Below are 21,610 nucleotides of genomic sequence, written 5' to 3'. Positions count from 1 at the left end.
TGAATTGCATGGACAGAGAATACCGTCAGTAAGCTTCACAAGCACGTAACCACACATCTATCTACCTTCTTAAGGAGAAGGTCTAAAATTGACATTATTTTCAGCCAGCATTGTGTCCAGGCTGATCGCACACAGCATGGACAATAAGCACTGCCTCTGGCAGCAGCTAGGTAGCCCCAGCTCGACCCCTGGGCCTCCCTCCACCCTGCCTCCCTCCACCCTGCCTCCCTCCGCCCTGCCTCCCTCCACCCTGCCTCCCTCCACCCTGCCTCCCTCCACCCTGCCTCCCTCTGCCCTGCCTCCCTCCGCCCTGCCTCCCTCCACCCTGCCTCCCTCTACCCTGCCTCCCTCCGCCCTGCCTCCCTCCACCCTGCCTCCCTCCACCCTGCCTCCCTCTACCCTGCCTCCCTCCACCCTGCCTCCCTCCACCCTGCCTCCCTCCACCCTGCCTCCCTCTACCCTGCCTCCCTCCACCCTGCCTCCCTCCACCCTGCCTCCCTCCACCCTGCCTCCCTCCATCCTGCCTCCCTCCACCCTGCCTCCCTCTACCCTGCCTCCCCCCACCCTGCCTCCCTCCACCCTGCCTCCCCCCACCCTTCCTCCCTCCATCCTGCCTCCCTCCACCCTGCCTCCCTCTACCCTGCCTCCCTCCGCCCTGTCTCCCTCCACCCTGCCTCCCTCCACCCTGCCCACAGAACTGATCTGGGGCCACAGATGGACTGCAGGACCTGCATCATGATGAGCCCTCCCTGGACCTGTATTCCTCCCGCGCTCCCTGGATGTGAGGAACGTGGAGAGCCTCACCCTGCAGGGCCTCCACACCTCCACCCTGCAGGGAGAACCACCTTCTACACCTCCACCCTGCAGGGCCTCCACCCCTCCACCCTGCAGGCCTCCACACCTCCACCCTGCAGGCCTCCACACCTCCACCCTGCAGGGCCTCCACCCCTCCACCCTGCAGGCCTCCACATCTCCACCCTGCAGGGCCTCCACCCCTCCACCCTGCAGGGCGTCCACCCCTCCACCCTGCAGGGCCTCCACCCCTCCACCCTGCAGAGCTTTCCTTCCCTCACTCATCTGGGTTTGAGGGGACGTCAGTATAACGACCAGCAGAGTGGTTCTGATATTGGACCACATATTAAAAGACACCTTCCAGTTCTGGTCACTGGTCATCTGGTCATTGGTCAGGTTACAAACAAAGTCTGTCCAATCATCAGCTTCTGAATAACCAAGTTCAGAGCATATTTTACCCAAAGGAATGGCTGTGCGTTCACGATAATAAAAAAAAAGCATTTTATGTTGCATGTCAAGTCTGCATTTGAGATTTGACAGGGCATGAAGATAAATGAACCATAGTTACTAACCTTCTGGTTCCAATGATATTGTTATCAGCGGGAGCTGTTAAATGCTTGATAGGACTGTTTGCTCGCGCATCAATTTTATTCATCTCTTTGAACCTCTGGAATGCGATCTGAACAGTTAAGACTCTATCAGTCAGGGTTAAGGTATACTGAAGAGAAACGCAACAATGAATGTGACAACACAAAAAAAAGCTCTGCTTTGAAAAATGCACGTCTGCCTGAAGTCTTGGCTGATGTCCACATTTCAACATATTACTCACATACGATTTGTGAGGGGTGAATACCACTCCTCCCCTCTTCTTGTACGGAAACCATATTTCTTGTTTTTAAAAGTCGGGCTCTCTGTAACTGTTCGCAGGTGACGCCGTGTTCTCTACTTGGCAGTCAGAACACACATGTGGCGTCCACTCTCTCCCCTCATGCTCTCGTGTCTATGCTGCAGTGCATGTTGGGACACGGCCCCATGCGGAGACCGTCCATCTCTCTGTCAGGGCCTTCCTGTCAGTGTGACCAGCAGGGCGCTGGGGGCTGTAACCTCCACCCTCACCAGCCCCCTGTCCCAACCACGCACAGACTTCTCTAAAGAGACACCGGAGAGTTTGTGGCGATTCAAAGTGTGCGCACACTGGAAATGTAGGTCAAAGAATAGACGAATGTAACACATTATTTGACATCGAAAGCATTCCAGTCGACCCCCTTTTTCATCTTTACTTTGTGGATGGAAGATTTAATTAAAACCATAACAGTTATGAGGCTCAGTCTGGCTGAAACCTTCATTAGGAATTTATCCCTTGCTGTGCCTTGAGTACCCTTGCTGCGTGAGATGGCATTGCTTTTTGCTGAATAATCATAAAGACAGGAAACTGATATGTGCATTTGTACCCAAGGGGTGTGTGTGTGTGTGTGTGTGTGCGTGTGTGTGTGTGTGGGGTGTGTGTGTGTGTGGGGGGGGGGGGGTGTAAGTGTGTGTGTGGGGGGGATAATAGATTGCATGTTCCACATAAAGCCTTCTCAGCATAGCAGCCACCACGTATCCATAACATCACCTGAGGAGATCAAATATAATGGTCTTTCTATTCCTGGCCTGTTTGATGGACAATTGAGTAGAGAAACCTGTGTTTATTCCTTTGTTCGTCCTAATCCCTCTGCTCTCGTCACCTAGTCCACTTTGCTCCGTCTGTTATCAGCCTGGAATCACTGTCAGTCACGGACCACATCAAAACAAGGATCACCGTGAAGCCACGAGGTGGTGCATCACACTACAGGCGAGGGTTTTTCACAGGGCATGTGTGTGTTTGCAGCGTCTTCTCCTTTTCTTTGCCTCCAGCGACTGTGAGTCCTCAGAATGGGGAGTGGGCTCCGGGCAGTGTTCCGGAAGTCTCAAGGGAGGATGTAGGAAGTGGAATTATTGACGTGTCTTGAGATCAATGTAAGAGAGCCTTCCACCAAATTTCAACAGTGTAACCTAATCACACTGCCCACCCCCCCACGACCCCCCTCACACGTACACTTGCCCACACCAACATCTCTTTTCTTATAGGTGAGGAGAGTGGGTGGAGCAAGCACAAAGCCACATCTGAGAGGGAGGTAAGATGGAGAGGGTTCGACTTCAGCAGGCCAGATTCTCCCAGATCAATATCCATCAACACGGCTTTTCCTTTAGTGTTGGTGCTGATGACCTTAATGAGACATAAACACAGTTACAGTGCTCAGGCATGCATTAGTGGGCTTTCAGTGGTTCTGACCAACTTCTGCTGTGGTTTCGCTTCGACTGGTACAGTCAATACAGAACATGGCCCAGAGCTTTGTTCATAGGTGAAACGGCTCTATGTGGAATCCAAGCCTGCTCTCAAATCCTCATCTACGTCTCAAAATGCATAATATAATACAGTGTTCAAGTAATAATATGGTATTGAGCATGCCTTGGAATGACATTACACATTAAAGCATGATGGAATATAATAGGTTGTAAAAAATGGGTCAATAGTAATTCAGTTTATTCATTCATGAAAGTATGCATCCTTGATCCCTCTGTCAATTGACTTCCCTGTAAGAAAAGACAGCCTCATCACTCTCAATTAAGCTTCAGCTAAAAATCACCACAACTCGTCAGACCAGTTTAGTGCAGTCGCCCTCTTGTGGTATATTCTACAGAACGCTTAGCTAAGTGCCTCGTGAGTCATTAAGAGGGAGAGTAAAGACAATCAGATGCTCAGATGCTTTCTCTCTTTTACAAGCTCTGAATAACAGCATCGCATATCGCACGTGTTTAAACACAAGACTGTTAGACTTGCGAAACCGTTTCACTTCTGACATGTAGCTAAACTTACCCACAAAATGACTGAAAGTTGATTCAAGCTGCGACTCACTCTGCAGGTGAAGGCATGAGCGAGAGACATAGAGAGAGAGAGCTAGAGAGAGAGAGAGAGAGAGAGAGAGAGAGAGAGAGAGAGAGAGAGAGAGAGAGAGAGAGAGAGAGAGAGAGAGAGAGAGAGAGAGAGTGACTCCAGGTGAAATATTTTCTGCACAAATCGCAGGAGTCTTCTGCTGCAGGAGACACAGTGGTGGACGTGCCCCTCTTCTAGTCGTGCACGACTCTCGCCTCCGCAGTGCACTGCTGGATAGCGCTTAGTACAGTACTGTCGGTCTGCGCGTGGACGCGGCACGCACAAGAGACCTGCCAAAGCGACGCACCTCACTTCAAATGTCCCGAACGCCACAGACAAGCGAGCATGGGAAATGAGCCGCGGGGTCATCGATAAAATAATATTGTCTCTGGAATTAGGATGAACAGTTTGCCTTCTCTTACTCACTTTGCATGTTCTACTTAATACAGTCCGTTTGTTTATGATACTCTCGGAAAGCAAAGCATGATGAGAACCTTATCGCTGGTGGTGGTGTTTATTGTGGTGAGTGGACTTGATTTATCTGATTCATAGAAATGTTTGTTCCTATATGTCTGCATTTTCCCTAAAAACAAAGGCTCTTTTTTCGTCGTATTTGTTGAGATACAGATAGTTGAGTCGTGTTGAAGCGAATTGCTTTAGTAATGTCCCGCGTGTTTCTCAAAGTGCTGGTAAAGTGATGGTCGTCAATTATCACCGTATCTGAGATTAACTAATGCTACTAGCTCATAGTATGATGGTAATTATAGTCGAGGCCTTATCATCGTTCGCAAATCAAAATAGGAACATAATTCAGTAAAACCGGATATCTGCGTAATCTGTACCGTGTGTTTCATGGATTTACTGTGACTGCGTCTAACAGTAGTGACAGGTGCGTACTATAATCCAGAGTTGTAGTTCTCCTGTATGATCACATGTTCATTGCCTTTTTGCAAACAATCTGATCAGATATTTTGACCAGAAATGTCCGTCAATACACAGTAGCCTAAGTCCAGAGACCCACTCAGAAGTTATCCGTTTTAGTCGGAGTTATCAGTCAATGGGCTTGAGATTTAGGAAATAATCGAGACGACAAAGTGCTGAATCAAAGTGACGATGATGGCGGTGATGACCGTGATGAAGAAGATAACGGTGGGGATGATTAAGATGAAGATGATAACGTTGAAGTGAGATATCAGTCCTATAGTACACCTCGTGGTGTGTCCGGGGCAGCTGGCACAGTGAGGCGCTGTGTCTGTCTCACAGTCCATATGAGGAGCCCCGTACGGCTCGGACCAGCCTGTTATGACAGCTGCTTTACAGCAGGCTGCAAACTGCTGGCCACTTCTGGAGTTAGATTGAGAAATAAACGTTCTAATTGACTATGAAATTGAAAGACTACAAAACACACAGGCTGAGTCTGGGTGACCTTGTGTGCGCATGTATATATGTGTGTATATATAAATATGTATATCCATGCGTGTACACATGTGTGTGTGGTTTACCTTGCGTGAACTGAAGGTGAGGCTCATTGACAGGAGACATTGACACCCAAACACTGGAGGCTTAAGGCTTAGGCAACATTCTTAGTTTATACTCTGGTTTCACCCACACCCACGACCACATTCAAATCCAATCTGTTCGGAGCCAATGCTTTAATGGATAAGTGGATATGAGAAGGTATTGATGTGTTTTTGGCAGTGCTGTGGGCAAGTCTAGGAGATGGAGACATGACGTACAGATATGGAGGTGATGAGATTAGGAGGAAGGTAAGATATCACTGGGGGGCCTGGAAAGATAAAGAAGAGAGAGTGATAAAGGGAGATAAACAAAGAGAGATAGAGCGAGAGAGGGAGAGAGAGGGAGAGAGAGGGAGAGAGAGAGAGAGAGGGAGAGAGAGAGGGGAAAGAGAGAGAGAGGGAGAGAGGGAGAGGGAGAGAGAGGGAAGGGAAAGAGAGAGAGAGAGGGAGAGAGGGAGAGAGAAAGGGAGAGGGAGAGAGAGGGAGAGGGAGAGAGACAGAGGGAGATAGAAAGGGACAGAGGGAGAGAGAGAGGGAGAGAGAGAGAAACAGAAAGAAGGAGAGAGACATAGACAGAAAGAGAGAGAAATGGGAGGGGGGGGCTTGTCTCTCGATGCATCTGTTTTTGAATGAAAGCAGGGGCAGAGAGGGGAGGGGGGAGAGGGGAGGGGGAGAGTGAATGAGAGCAGGGGCAGAGAGGGGAGGGGGGAGAGGGGAGGGGGAGAGGGGAGGGGGAGAGGGGAGGGGGAGAGTGAATGAGAGCAGGCGTCTCGGCAAGCAAGAATGGTGAAGAAAAAGAAAATTTTCTGTGCAATGCCAAAGTCATGAAACATGAAAGCAGTTTAGTCCAATGAAGCTAATGTTCCTTAACTTGATGTGGTTTGCATCTTGTATGCTTACATCAATATATTGTACTGTTTCCAGCATACTTCCATTTCTATGGCATTTATAGTACAGCTAAATAGTTTGTAAATCTCAGGAGAGACCGGTCAAGAGATGAGAAAGACAGAGAGAGAGAGAGAGAGAGAGCTTAATAGAGGCATATATATATAGAGAGAGCTTAAGAGACAGATAGAGAAAGCTTGACAGAAAAAGGAGTAGGAAAAATGCATAAAACTGAATAATTACAGGGAGGGAGGAGATCAGTACCAGACTGTCATTGGTAGGAGGGGTTTGTATGTGTGTTTGTCTTTGCTGTGTATGTGTTGGAGAGACATAGAGAGAGAAAGAGAGAGAGAGAGAGGGGGGGGGGGGCGATGGAAGACTGTATGTGTACAAACTTAGGTCTGGCAAACAAGTACATTGGAACATGGCAGTGTTGCTATGTTAAGTGCTCATTAATACAGTATCAAGAGTAGATATTTACAGTCCAGCGGGTCATCTGTGCTGGAGTAACTTGGCAGTCAGAGCAGACATGCAGTGAGCCAAGCCCTGCTAGGGCCCCCTGAGGGTCTGAACTGACCACTCTGCCTCCTCCAAAGACAGCTGAGTTTGGCCTCGGAGAGATGAGCTCTGCAGAGCACTCCCACGGTCCCACCTGGGCCTCCGTCTCTCAGCCAGAACACACAGGACACGCCAGAATACTACATCCAGCGGAGGGAAAAAAAACACCCTGAAAGTGATTAGAAATGCAGGCATGTCAACTGTGGCTTGATGCAGGGGCTGAGGAATAGACAAACAGTTGTCACTTCCTGTATCTGTGTCTGTGTGCGATGGTCTGGAGGTAGGAGTTGTCACTTGGTTCCTAGCCATGACCATCAGGCTGGGGGCAAACTAGACTGGGTGAACATGTGTTTCATGGTAGCTGGTTTGAAGTCCGTGGGTTTTTTTTTTGTCATGGGAGCTCTGAGTTACTTTGAACACATGAACTGCGCTTGCCCATTTGGGTGAGGAGAGAATGATTTATTTCAGTTCATGATAGGGTTATATGAAAAAAATGAAAAAACATGTTGCACACCTGGGTGCCATTCTAGAGCGTTCGCACCTCTCTCTTGCTATGTATGTGTGTTTGTGTGTGTGTGTAATCCAGAGCGTGCGTTGTTGCGTGTCCGGTGTGTAACATCCTGTCTCTGTGCTCGTCTGTGGCAGGTGGGGCTGGTGCAGGGCTCCAAGACGGAGCGAGCCGTGCTGCAGCCCTGCGACTCGGGCCAGTACACCCGGAGCGGAGAGTGCTGTGAGGAGTGTCCCCCTGGGGAGGGCATGGTGCAGCCCTGCGGGGCCTCCCAGACCGTCTGCTCCCAGTGCATGGACAGTGAGTAGCATGGACGCACAGCACAAACACATTTTACATTTGAGTCACTTAGCAGACGCTCTTATCCAGAGCGACTTACAGTAAGTACAGGGACATTCCCCCCCCCCCCCCCCGAGGCAAGTAGGGTGAAATGCCTTGCCCAAGGACACAACATCATTTTGTTCAGCCGGGAATCGAACCGGCATCCTTCTGAGTAATAGCCCGATTCCCTAACCGCTCAGCCATCTGACTCCCACGCAGGGCAAACGTGTTCATACGCGCTTGCGTGTGCCGCACGGAGACACGCGTACGAGCACAGGCGCACCTCATGCATAATGTACGTGTCTCTGTGGGCGCACGTCCGAACGGACAACTCGACTACACTGAGAACCGAAGAGAACAGAACAAGCTAGGTCAAGTCAAATGCTGTGCTCTTATTTCCTCATGTACTGTCTAAAAAAGAAAAAAAAGAAAGAAAATCTGCTGTGACTTCACAGTGTTCTAAAACTGTTTGTTTGGAACCCTGTCATTCCACTTCAGGCATTCCGCTGGTGTTTTTGATGTCCTCGGATACAAATGTGTTCATTTACAGGCCAGGCTGTGAAACATTAGCAGTGATTCCAGGGGAGGACAGGATGGGAGGGGTGCCAACAACATGGCGTCCCAGAGAGAGAGAGTTCTTCACAAACAAACTTGTGCTCCTCATCCCAGACGCTTTAATATTCTCTCAGTCTCTCTGGTGCCCTTTAAGATGGTGCCCTACATACCCTGACAGAACGCAGAGTCAAAGTCAAAGAACATTTCATGTAGGTCATTGTAGGGGTGAAAGACCAGAATTTGCGAACCTTTAATCGATCCTTTATGTATACAGAGCTTGATCCTTTTGAGACTTCTTTTTAAAAGACGTCCTTAAAAGAAAAAACACCGCAAATGGAAAATAACGTATGTTGCAGTTTTAAGTGCTCACTGTCTTTAGTTTGACCACACACTTGACCCTGTGGCTGGCACAGAATGCGAAAAAAACATTTCAACCATAGTGATTGACTGAGAGCTACCTTCTGGATATTGATTTCTTTGAAGCATGCAATTTGTTGTACATCCAGCCACACAAGATGAAACCTAAACGATGGAAGAGGAAAAACAGAGATGGTTGTGGACGTAGGACGATGGAGATGAATTCATAATTATCAGTCAAGTGATGGATTATAATAGGAAATTGTTAGGAGAAACAGATACCATTTATGAATCTTAGGAGACTGTAAACTTGACTCGAAGCCCAGTTTGTGTCACATTTATGGCATATTTTCACTAGATTCCAGTAAGTATAGATGCTTAAGCAACTTTCAGACTGACTCTATCTGCTTGGTTGCAGAGTACAGCCCGAGTCTGGGTCTGTCAGCCCCCCCCCCCCCCTCCTCTCCATCTCCCTCCGCCGGCCCCACAGCACATCACTCCTCCAAACAGACTGTGTGACTCATCCGCTGGTCTCAGCCCCAAAGGGCAGGGCCTGCTCTGCTCATTCATCATGCATAGCGCTACATCAATGGACCTTCACTCATTTGATCCTGTTAATTACGCCATATTGCAAAGCACATTGTGCCTCCGATGGAGAGCAATTATCTTGAGCTACTGTACAGAAACAGTAGTCAGTGGCGTTAACATCCAGCAATTAAGCTGGAATACCCAAGAGGTGTCAGTCAATTTCAACTGACAGTCTATTTGCGTCTTGTTTTCGTTTTCCCTGTGATAAAATCGTGATGTACCTGGTGCACCTGAGAGTAGCACAGATTCACAAATTGACGGAGACAGACTGTAAGAGCATCTCAAATGGAAAGCAACGGAAGTCCCTGACCTTTACCTGAAAAACAAAAGCTATAGTGCCTCTTCCTCCTAAAGTGCAGATATAAATATTTTAAACCCAAACGTAAAAAAAAAAAACTGCATCCATTTCCTGTTTCATGGTAATTATGGGTGCATCTATATTTACCACTTCCCCCCCTAATACTCTACTTCCTGTAGGAGTAACCATCCCTTCCCCCATGGCCTCCCACCCCCCAGGTCTAGACAGCTGCCAATGTCAGGGCTGAAATATTTATCAGCCCTTTCCTCCCAACTCAGCCCATCAAGGGACACAACATGAGCAGAGCCTTCCTCAGCAGAGCCTTCCTCAGCAGAGCCTTCCTCAGCAGAACTGCACATAAAGGGAGTCAGATGGCTGAGCGGTTAGGGAATCGGGCTAGTAATCAGAAGGTTACCGGTTCGATTCCCGGCTGTGCCAAATGACGTTGTGTCCTTGGGCAAGGCACTTCACCCTACTTGCCTCGGGGGAATGTCCCTGTACTTACTGTAAGTCGCTCTGGATAAGAGCGTCTGCTAAATGACTCAATGTGCTGGCTGGGGAGGACCTGGGGCTGGAGACAGGACAGGAACTGCCCCACCAATCAGAGAGGGGGCTCAGAAAGACCGACTGACTGATTGGTGGTCAGGGGGGATTTCAGGGGGATAGAGAAGCGTAGCTTGTCAGCCAGTGATTTGTGTTAGAGAGAGGACCAGCTGATTGTGAATCAGTGAGAGAGAGGGAGAGAGAGAGAGAGAGAGAAAGGGGGGAGAGGAAGGGAGAAAGAAAATATGCTGCACCACTCCACTGACCCTAGACCAGTAGAAGGCAGCATTATAAGGGATAATTCCGGATTGTCTCCAGACACTATGAGTTTCCCATTTAATGTCCTAATAATGACATTAATAATATCCTAAACAGATGTTTCAAAGCTGAGGGGAAGAAAGAGGAGGGGAATAGTTGAAGCGTGTCAGTAATTGCACACAGCCTTAGCGATGGTTAAAGTTTACAAGACAAATACGTTTTCTGAACATTGTACTCGGCGCTGTGGGAGCGAGCGGAAGGCCAGTGTCAGCTGATGTGTGCCTGGACACACCAGATCTCCACTCTGGAAGCTCCCAGCCGGAATGTGCTGATCGTGAAGAAGAGGATGGACATTGGAGATTCTCAAGGATGTCCAAACATGCATTATTGATGGCAGTAAAGAGGCTGAAGCCCACCAGAGTGTTTGAGTAGGGGCTTCTCATGCTGAATTGACACATTTGTAATGCACTTACAACCCCCCCCCCCCCACCCCCCATGTCAACCACAAACCGGTGACACGCTCATTCTGGCCCAGGGAGATGAACGACAGGGGTTCTCTCTGAGAGGCCGGGACCTGGCTTGAGGACGGCTCAGATGGCTCAGGCCCCTCACTCAGCAACCCACACAAACTCACCTCCAATATGGTGCTCAGTCCCCCCATGCTCTCTGTCTATCTCTCTCTAAATCTCTCTCTCGTTCTCTTTCTGTACATATGGTCGCGTTTAGGCGTGTTTATATCCAGTGACTGCGAGGGGACTAATGCACGAAAGCTCAATTTAGGCAGAGGCCTGTGCGCTGTGGGGTAATTGGAAAGGATGAAGGAAAGTTGCATCGTCGAGCCTGAATGAAAAGAAAAGAAAACACAGGCTCCTGGTTCACTTCTTCATATCGTCGTTCACCCCTGAGGTCAGTTATTTATCCGTCGGATCGAAAGGCCCAGAACACTCAGTCACTGTCGGTGTTCAGGGCCGCGTCTTCACGGCTTGCCCCTGAGGAAGACCTTCAGAACCGACTTCAGGGTTACTGACCAGCGGGGATCAACCCTCCAGACTGCCAGCACGCGAGCGGTTCCCAGGTCTGGTTCTCCAGCAGATTCTACAGTAGTTGTTGATCTGAAGGCCTGGTCTGTACCCTCATTGTTTTAATATGATCTCAAATCCTCCAGTGGTTCTGTAAATCTTAGCTTCAGGTTCAGTAGCACTGACCTCGTTTCTAGTCCGGTGTTCAGGTTAATAGACTGCCATATCTATCCTAGTCTAACATCTCAGATCTATGACTTATCCAGGGTGTTCTCTGACTGTCTAGAGCGCGCCTGTCGTTGTTGTGAACCTCTGAGCCGTGTTGCTGTTGGGAAGGTGTTACAGCTATTAGTAGCAGAGTCTGCTAGTGTTTACATGCCAAGGCAGCTTACGAGGCAACACCAGCGCTGGGACATCGCTGCAGGGCTTTTCACACCGGCAGTACACAGTTACTCAACACGAGAACAACTGCCGCCCTGCAGACAGACACACTGGTACTTATTATGCACACACACACATTCAGAAGCACACTAACACACAGTATATATCCTCAAACAAACACACACAATAATTACGATCAAATGTTGTTTCCAATGCGAGCGAAAGTCTCAAAGTTGTGCTTTCGAGTCAGAACGCAGCTCCCGAGGTGTCCTCTCTCCCTCACTCGGTCCGTCCGTCCGCATGCCTGCTGTGCTCTCTTATCATAGTCACTCTGCCCAGCCCCCGACACACACACACAAACACACACACACAAACACACACACAAACACACACACAAACACACACACAAACACACACACATTCATGGGACGCGACTGCACAACCAAAAAAGCCCACACACCCCATGAATAATTCAGAACGTTTCCAATTAAATCTGAAAATAATTCTATATGAACATGCAATATTAATCGACTACTTTGTGCTGCTAAGATCTCCCAGCATGAGAATAACGTGGTGCAGGGTCACCACCTTGGTGGCAGTGAGAGTCTTTTCAAATCGCTTCCTCCAAGAAAATGTTCCTGGAAAGCAAACATTGGAGATGGGCCTGGAAGAATAGATGCAAAACACACTCAGGTGTCTAAGCTGTGTGTGTGTGTAACCCAGGTGGGTGTAACCTGCTCCACATAGAGCACTTAGTCTGTTCCTGCTTGCCCCTCCATCACAGCCAGGTCATTCATGATCAGTCTGAGATGCTTGGGAACAGAAGAAGATCTCATCAGCTCTGACTACAGCGTCGGACATCATGGCAGGTCATGTTGTGGATGATTCAGCGTACTCGGTAAAGTCCACACTGTGATGGATAACATCATGAGCACAGCAGGTTTCAGGATCTCTCCCCAAACAGAACACCATCCTCGTCCCAGCACACGAATCACTCCGAGCCGCCTGGATCAATGCTTCCACCTTTTAAACAAACTTCCAATAAACAAGTTCCCCCCCCCCCCCCCCCCCCCCCCCCCCCCATCCCTCTGACCCCACCCCACAGGTGAGACCTACTCAGAGAACTACAGCCTCACGGAGGTGTGTCTGCCGTGCACCCAGTGCAAAGGCCTGATGCGCATGCAGACGCCGTGCACCGACTCCAACGACGCCATCTGCGTCTGCAACTACGGCTACTTCTTCAACGACTTGAGCCAGCACTGCGCGCCGTGCACCGTGTGTCCGAGCGGGCAGGGCGTGCTGTCCCACTGCGAGTACAGCCACGACACGGTGTGTGAGGAGTGTATGGACGACACCTACTCGGACCGGGACAGCTCGCTGGACCCCTGCCTGCCCTGCACCGTCTGTGACGAGGGCTTCGAGGTGGAGATGAGTCCCTGCTCGCCGCTCCAGGACTCCGTCTGCCACAGTAAGAGATCCTCTCACCTAGACACACACACGGAGAGACCCCTAGACACACACAGGCACCTAGACACTCACACACTTAGACACACACCTACACACAGACACACACCTAGACACACACACAGACGCGTAGACACACACACACCTAGACACACACACCTAGACACACACCTACACACAGACACACAGACACACACACCTAGACACACACACAGACGCGTAGACACACACACACCTAGACACACACACACCTAGACACACACACACCGACACCTAGACACACACAAACACCTAGACACACATGCACAGTAGCGCAGTCTGGGAATTTATGTTGACCTCTCTGACCAACCATGGCTATAGCAAATAGCTACACGTCTATAACAATGTTTTCTTTTTCATGTGAATGGGACAGGTCAACAGGCGTGCCTTCCACATGTGTCTCTTCTAACAGTCAGGGTCAGGGGTTAACCCCGGTCAAACTGTCAAAGGTTAGAAGCAGAACATCTGGTCATTAAGGTCAGAAAGTGCTGGAGTATCAAGTAGTACATCTTACTCTTTTCTAACACCAGGACTGGCAGATTAGTAGCTGAGCCCCACAGGCTGAGGAAGTAGTAATTTAGCAGGGCTGGACATGGCGTGAAATCTGCCGTGTCACTGCAAAACAAGGCCTGGCTTTGGGAGGTCTAAGTGTTGTTGCTGTAAGATATCTGCAGGACGCCCTTGACTGGAAGTCAGGCACAGTTAGGACTGTAGAACATGCCTATGCTTGTTATGGTATGAATGGATACAATGTAGGCAGGAACCTTTGGTAGGTGTAGAATGTTCCCAAATCTCAGCCGATGGCAAGATGCAAAACCAATCAGGGCCTCATATTGACTTTGGATCTTCAACATATTTGTTTTATGTTTTAGAAAGGGATTTTGGAAGTTAGTTTAGGAATTTGGACTGGGGTTGTTTGTCTTTGGGCTGAGTTTAGTGTACCTGGCTCAGAGACTGTGCCACGTTGAAGAAGTATTAACAAAGATCTGTGGACACCTGCTGCTGTTTAGTGGACATGTTTGTGGGGCAGATGGAGGTAGTAAACTCCAGATCTTCTTCAGGTGCTGTCGTGTCTACCCTTGCTGACAATCCTGCATTGAAGCGTGAAGTAGACTGAGAAAAGATAAAACCAGAAAAGGCAGGAGAGCAGGAGGGAAGGATTAGCTGATAACAGGTCACACTCTCTCTGTCTCTGTCTCTGTCTCTGTCTCTGTCTCTGTCTCTGTCTCTGTCTCTGTCTCTGTCTCTGTCTCTGTCTCTGTCTCTGTCTCTGTCTCTGCCTCTGTCTCTCTCTCTCTCTCTCTCTCTCTCTCTCTCTCTCTCTCTCTCTCTCTCTCTCTCTCTCTCTCTCTCTCTCTCTCTCTCTCACACACACACACACATCCTGGTATCCTCTCCTGCAGCTGTTCCTCTGTGCTTCTGAGCCAGGGGAACCTGCTTCTGATCAGGCAGGGATGTCTCTGTTCAGGGAGAGAGAGATTAGAGCCAGGAGGAATGAGAGGAAAGTCCATGAAAACAGCAGGGAGAAGAGGTCAGGAGAGCCTTTCTGTCCACTGTCCCAATCCCATGAATCCCTTTGAAGTTCATGATCAACCTTAGAAAAAGGAAAGAGACTATTCGATAGAAACACGAATGGCATGCGAGGGTTTCTTGGAGAAATCCAATCAAACTGTGTGCTTTCTCACACGACGACGATCTCTTCCAGGACTGTGGGTGTGATGTATAGATCACAGGACAATACAGCCTTGTGCTGGCCCCTGAAGCGACCGCACGCAGAGTTAAAACAGAGTTAAAACTGCCACAGCTGCTGACGCCGCTGACCTCTCATCCTCTTCCCGATGTGAGCGTGTGTGAGAGAGTGAATCTGTGTATGTGTAGTGATTCTGGTTGACCTGGCCTTGATAGATGTCAGAAGCCTTCTGAAATTAGAGTCATTTCACACACTAGTCAGCACACACACACACACACACACACAGGCATTTATGTGTGTGTCATCGAGCACGATGTCTGGACTCTTCCCAACCCTCCCGGGGTGGTCTGAGATGGCACGTAAGTCCTCTTCAGGACAACATCGTCTCACTGGGAAGATCTCATTACTCATTTGATTTGTCTGCTTGACACATGGTCTGTATGTGTGATAATGTGTGTATGTATGTGTGACAGTAAATTAGTTGTAGGATGGGAAAGGGGGAGAGGGGGAGGGGGGAGGGGGAGGGGGAGGGGGAGAGGGAGAGGGACAGGGACAGGGACAGGGACAGGGAGAGGGAGAGGGACAGGGACAGGGACAGGGACAGGGACAGGGACAGGGACAGGGACAGGGACAGGGACAGGGACAGGGACAGGGACAGGGACAGGGAGAGGGAGAGGGGATAGTTATGCAGCAGATGTGCTGTGCTGTCGTTCTGTGTTGAGGGTCGATAAGAGTGCTGGGATTTCTCCTGCTGGCTCTCTGGTTTCGCTGAGTGACCTCTGTGAGGCCCTAACACTCTGTGGCAGGACACACACCACTCTCTCTCTCTCAGCTGCCAAGCACACTTACAGTCAGGCTCTCTTACTCATTACTTTAGTCGCTGTGTGTGTGTTTTGTGTGTGTGCGGGGGGTGGTTGGGTGTGTATGACAGAGATGGAGAGCTTTCTCAAATCGCTTGAGAATAACTGCCAAGAAAAACAGAAATTATGTTTTGTTGGAGAGTAGATGTTCTTGTGGTAGCTTTGTCAGACGTTTGGATATTTTCTGTTTCCAATCCAAGGTGATCCATTAACTCAAATAAGAACAGAGTGTGTATTTGGCACACACCATCCTGTTTTCTATCTTTATCTCTTCATTTCAGACACACCAGACAGTGGGAGACTTCTTTCTGTCACACATCTTATAATTCTCCTCTACTCTTTCCTCTCTCCTTTCTTCTCTTCCTCTCCTCTGTTCCTCTCCTCTCCTCTCTTCCTCTCCCCTCTCCTATTTGTTCTCTTTTCTTCTTCTCTTCTCGTCTCCTCTCTCCTCTCTTCTCCTCTCTTTTCTTCCTCTCCTCTCTTCTCTTCTCTTCCTCTCCTCTCTCTTCCTCTCTTTTCTTCTCTTCTCTTCTCTTCTCTTTCCTTCTTTCCTTCCTTCCTCTCCTCTCCTTTCCTTTCCTTTCCTTTCCTTTCCTTTCCTTTCCTTTCCACTCCTCTCCTCTCCTCTCCTCTCCTCTCCTCTCCTCTCTCTTCCTCTCCTCTCCTCTCCTGTTTAGTATCTTCCCTGCTGCAGTATAATTACTCCTGCTAATCAGAACAGTTTACAGCAGCGCCTCTGTTCATCTACTGCCCCAACCTCTCCCCCACGCCTCCCCTCCCTTCCCCCACTCTCCCAACACTCTCCCTTTCTGTCTATCTCCTTCCCTCCTTCCTTCCTTCCTTCCTTCCTTCCTTCCTTCCTTCCTTCCTTCCTTCCTTCCTTCCTTCCTTCCTTCCTTCCTTCCTTCCTTCCTTCCTTCCTTCCTTCCTTCCTTCCCTCCCTCCCTCACCCCCGCCTCTGCACCCAGTCTCATTATTAACCCTGTCTCTATGGAAAGCAGAACACCAACTTGAATTCATCTGTATGCAAGTACATGCATATGTATGGCTAAGTGTGTGCTTGTGTGTGTGTGCTTGTGTGTGTGTCTGTGGGGGCTGTGTGTGTCTGTTGGGTGTGTGTGTGTTCATTAGAGCTAGATCTGAGAGAGGGAGATAGAGATGAAGCTCACAGACAGAGGGAGAAGTGTTTTCAGCCTGATAAAGAGGTCATTGTGTGACAATGGCCGTCCTCCACCCAGGATGGCCAGCTATGAGGAGATACCTCGCCACAGACACACAAACCTTCTCATAAAGACCCGAATCACCAAATTAGAAATCAACTTTGTTCTCTTGTCCCTCTCATAAACAGGGCATGAGCTCATAAAGCATTTTATGTTTCTGGGGCCGTTTCAAACCCACTGAAGCTGAAATAAAACGGTAAAACCAGCGCCATCTTTGGGCTCCACTGCCTCCTAGCTGAGAGAGAGACAGGCGGAGGCAGTTTTATCTCCTGGTCCACAGCCTCCTTTTCCACATCAGGGCCAGCACTTAGCCTGCTGGCCCTAGCCAGGAAGGAGAGAGGGAGGGGGACTAAGAGAGAGAGAGGTGATAGCGAGAGTAAGAAGGGGAGAGATATGGAGGCAATGAGTGACAGATCGAGGGGGAGAGAAAAGAAAGTGAGAGAGGGAGAAAATTGGTCCAGAGGAAGGGAGTAAGTGGTGATGACTGTAAAGGTTGAAGGCTGGATGAGTCACTCTTGCGTAGAGCAGGATCTCCAGAGAGATGCCTGCAGGGTGCAGAGGGAGACAGGTGGCCTTGATTCACACACGGTCTGTAGGGGCCCAACGCTGCACCCCTCCCATTGGACATGGGGTCAATCAAATCAAATCAAAGACTTTATTGTCGCATACACCAAATTGCTTGAGTGCAGTGAAATTCTTAGGACTTGGCCAGCAACATCTACGCAGTAGACAGCAGACAGTAGATACAGAAAACACAGTAACATTGTAACATATACCAAAAATAGCATTTAACATTATAGCACGATAACATATAACACTATAACATATAACATTAACAAGTAACAACAACACAAGAAGAGCTAGCAGCAGTTTAAAATGAGGAATATTAAAGTAAGTAAAAAAAAAGAAAATAGTGCAAAAATATGTAGGAAGCGTGGTTGTATGGACCTAACCTGTTGGCACCCATGTAGGCCTACAACAATTCAATCCATGAAGTTCAACGTTTCTTTGTTTTTTTTTACCTCACACAATCCCCTTTTAAACCGATTGATGGAAGATAAAGAGCTAAAGGTGCACTGTTATCCTTTCAATTGGACATGGATTGAGCTGCAAGTGAATTGACCCTGACCTTGGTGGACACAGCAGTGTGCATGAGTCAGGTTCATAGTGACTCACACAGTGCCAGCGGGACGAGGGTTGGTGACCCCTGGCCGACTCTGAGGCAGAGGCTGGTTCCGAGGCAGAGGCCGGCTCCGAGGTAGAGGCCGGTTCCGAGGCAGAGGCTGGCTCCGAGGCAGAGGCCTCACAAGTTTCAATCCCATTTCTAGTCCTCCCACCAGGTCGTTGGGCCATATGGGGCTGCATGGTGTGTGTTCCCTGTGTTGTGATATCTAAAGGTCACAGTTGCAGTTTACCGCATATAGCACAGACATGGCAATATTCCCCTCCCAACGTGACTATTCCCTATATAAGCCTTAATCAATACCATGTCTTTAAATAGCTTCTTTTTTCTGTTTCTAAATATGGCCTGCATTATGCCCTGTGTGTGTCTGTTTAGCAGCAGGACTCGCTCCAGTTTCAGTAAGCCAATCCCCTCTCAGAGAACTAAGGAAGGGCCCTGTCATCGCCAAGGCAACAGCCAAGCAGGAAAATTGGTCCTAACATGGGACAGAACTTCACAAATTTCACATCAGACTCCCATCTGTGTCTCGTGGGGTATAAGGGACGTTACCTCTACAGAAAACGATGCATTCCATAAATGCGTATAAGTCGGACAAATGGGCCTGTCAGCTAAAATAGTTCAAGTTCTGTCCGTTTCCGATTGTTGTGATGGTCCACTGCCTTTCTTTGGGTGAGCCGGTCATGTGACTTGTCCTGGACCAGTTCAGACCAGTTTCTCTGACGCTTTTCCAAGTTTTTATTTCAACGATTATTTCCCAATTGTTACAAAGTACATACTGTTTTCAGACCCAAAATACATTCATGTATCCTTTCATTAATACCCAACAACAAACATGTCATTAAGTCATAATAGGGATGGCAGAACAGGTTTGGTGTGAGTCAGCATGCCGAGGCGAGGCAGTAGAGGTAGAGGTGAGGCAGTCTGACGGTGCCTGGGGCTCTCCTGGGGAACACCGACACACATCCAAGCCTTCTCACATCAGACTCACCACACCCCACCACACCCATCCACCATCTGTCCACAGCCTGACCCCGGTTAACACTGAGCAACTTCACCCAGGAGTACTCAGTGCTACCGCTGTTCCTTCAAGTCCAGCCCCCCCCCCCCCCCCCTCCGCGGTGGAGCAGTGGACAGCAGAGCTACTGGGAACAGAGCTGTTGTCTCCAGGGCAAGCTGTACCCTCGAGGGAGGGCAGGGCGTTCCATGGAAAATTACACTTGATCATTAATTTCATTTACTGAGAAAGAAGAAGAAAGGGATAGAACAAGAGGGTGAGAGAGGGAGTGAGAGACAAAGACTGAGTGAGAAAGAGAGAGAGAGAGGGAAAGAGAGAGAGAGAAAGAGAGAGAGAGAGAGAGAGAGAGAGAGAGAGAGAGAGAGAGAGAGAGAGAGAGCGAGAGCGAGAGCGAGAGCGAGAGCGAGAGCGAGAGAGAGAGAGTGAGAGAGAGATAGGAAATGGCACCATTCATGTGACTCTTTGCTGGATTAGCCCTGATGGAAACCAGACCCTCCCAGTAGCACAGAGCCTCTTTGGCCTCACCAGGGAATCAGGTCCACACTGACCTCTTAAAGCCCGCCGACTCTGGGCTGTAGCATCCCACATGGCTGTGTGTCATGTAATGTATGTAAGGGACTTAAACAGATGAATAGGTGTTGAGAGAGTGGAGGTGTGTGTGAGTGTGTGTGTGTGTGTGTGTGAGTGACAGGCAGAAACCCTCCCTCTGGCCTCCTCTCTCTCCTGAACGCATCTTAGCTGCTGCCCATCTGCCCATTACAACATGAGAGTGCTGTCAGACATCTGGCACATACTGTGTGACAAACCCCAGTCTCTCAAGCTTTCATTGCGCAGAACGTCAATGTGTGGACTTTCATTACTGGTTTGTGTCCTGGGAGGCTTAAGTTCTGCTTCTCTCGTATTTGCTATTGCAGTTTGCCTACTGGGTTGCTTTCAAGGTGACTGAATTTGGCATTTTTACTGCTAAAGGACGATGTATATTTCATTCTGCTCTGACGGTTAATTGTTTGAATTTGACGATAAATCCTAACTGTTAATGAGAACCTCATTAGAAAAGATGACAGCATGTGTCCTTTTGGTTCTCACATAAAATTATTCTCTTTTAACGTCTCTCTCTCTCTCTCTCTCTCTCTCTCTCCCTCAATTTCTCTCTCTCTGTCTCTCTCTCTTTCTCTCCTCGTTCCAGATCCCTCCCTTCCCACCTACACCTCCCCCACCTCGGACACGCCTACCTTCCCCACCATGCCGGACTTCATGCCCGGCTCCATCGGCACCACCCCAGGGGAGGAGACCACCACACCTAACCCCAGCACGCCACGCTTCCTGGGCAACCCCTTGAACGAGAACCTCATTCCCATCTACTGCTCCATCCTGGCCGCCGTGGTGGTGGGCCTGGTGGTCTACATCGTCTTCAAAAGGTTAGGACACTCACACACTCACACACAGACACTCACACACTCACACACACTCACACACACACTCACACACACAGACACAGACACACACACTCACACACAGACACACAGGAACACACACACACACAGACACACACACAGACACAGACACACACACTCACACACAGACACACGGGAACACTCACACACAGACACACAGGAACACGCACACAAACACAGATGACTTTGTCTAAAGATCAAAACACAATGCCCCAGCCATTTTTCTCCTTCACTGAGCAGCATCTAGAAGAGAGGAAGAGAGTTAGGAGAGACAGGTGGTGACGGGGTGGCTGGGAGATGTAGTCTATGTCTAAGTGGAGACGAAGCGGAGAGGCGGTTAGTGAAACATCCAAGCCTGACGTTGAAAGGCCAGACGCTGACCCACTTACACTGCGGCTCCATCACACCAGCGTCTCCCACAGGTCACAGCACACACACACACACACATCACATGTTAGCCAGCACACCAACAAACATGCAGTTTAAAACTGATTCAATTTCATCAAATGGCACAAAAAAGGCAGCTGATCCCCAGATGTTATTTGAGAGTCAGATTTACCAGCGTGACAAAGTTTGCAACTGGCTATTCTCCCATTGTCTAAACATATACAGAACAGATTAGTAAACAACTCACATGTTTCACCCTGACTAACAAACCTTGTCACGTAGCGCATCTCACCATCCGGTCCTCGTTATAAACCAGACTTTCTGCAAGGGGCGTTTCTTTGGATCGGTATTGTTGTGTTCGGCTCACACTCACTTCCTGTCCTACCTTTGGCTCCTCCCCCACAGGTGGATCAGCTGCAAGCAGAACAAACAAGCGGCTAACAACCGCGCAGCAGCCACAGCCAATCAGACGCCCACGCCAGAGGGGGAGAAGCTCCACAGTGACAGTGGCATCTCTGTGGACAGCCAGAGTCTCCAGGAGCAGTTGGCTCAGGCACAGATGCAAGGCCAGGCTGCCCAGTCTCCAGACCAGATAGGTCAGTACCTCCTGCACCCCTGCAACCACGCTGGAGCCCCGTGGCCTACCGCAGAGAGCCCTCACCTCCCACGCACTGCTCGTACTAAAGCATACATTTGGATATTCGATGATACCCTATTGTCTCCCGAGAACGTGTAGTGGAAGTGTTTTGGTCGTTGCAGTCC

At 49.2% G+C, this 21,610-nt stretch overlaps 1 protein-coding gene across 1 annotated transcript; it reads left to right on the top strand.

Annotated features, from left to right (window-relative positions):
- The first annotated feature begins 3,870 nt into the window (after positions 1–3,870).
- On the top strand, positions 3,871–21,594 carry ngfra (nerve growth factor receptor a (TNFR superfamily, member 16)). The gene is made up of 5 exons (XM_047039033.1): positions 3,871–4,270; positions 7,354–7,516; positions 12,642–13,004; positions 20,194–20,425; positions 21,254–21,594. Exons 1-5 carry the CDS (start codon positions 4,232–4,234, stop codon positions 21,582–21,584), a joined length of 1,128 nt encoding a protein of 375 aa, XP_046894989.1. The 5' UTR covers positions 3,871–4,231; the 3' UTR covers positions 21,585–21,594.
- Positions 21,595–21,610: the final 16 nt, after the last annotated feature.

This window comes from Hypomesus transpacificus, chromosome 17 (genome assembly GCF_021917145.1).
Source record: "Hypomesus transpacificus isolate Combined female chromosome 17, fHypTra1, whole genome shotgun sequence".
In the NCBI taxonomy this organism is placed as follows: Eukaryota; Metazoa; Chordata; class Actinopteri; order Osmeriformes; family Osmeridae; genus Hypomesus; species Hypomesus transpacificus.
The sequence above is the reverse complement of the archived record's forward strand: the minus strand, read 5'-3'. Positions and strand labels throughout refer to the sequence as shown.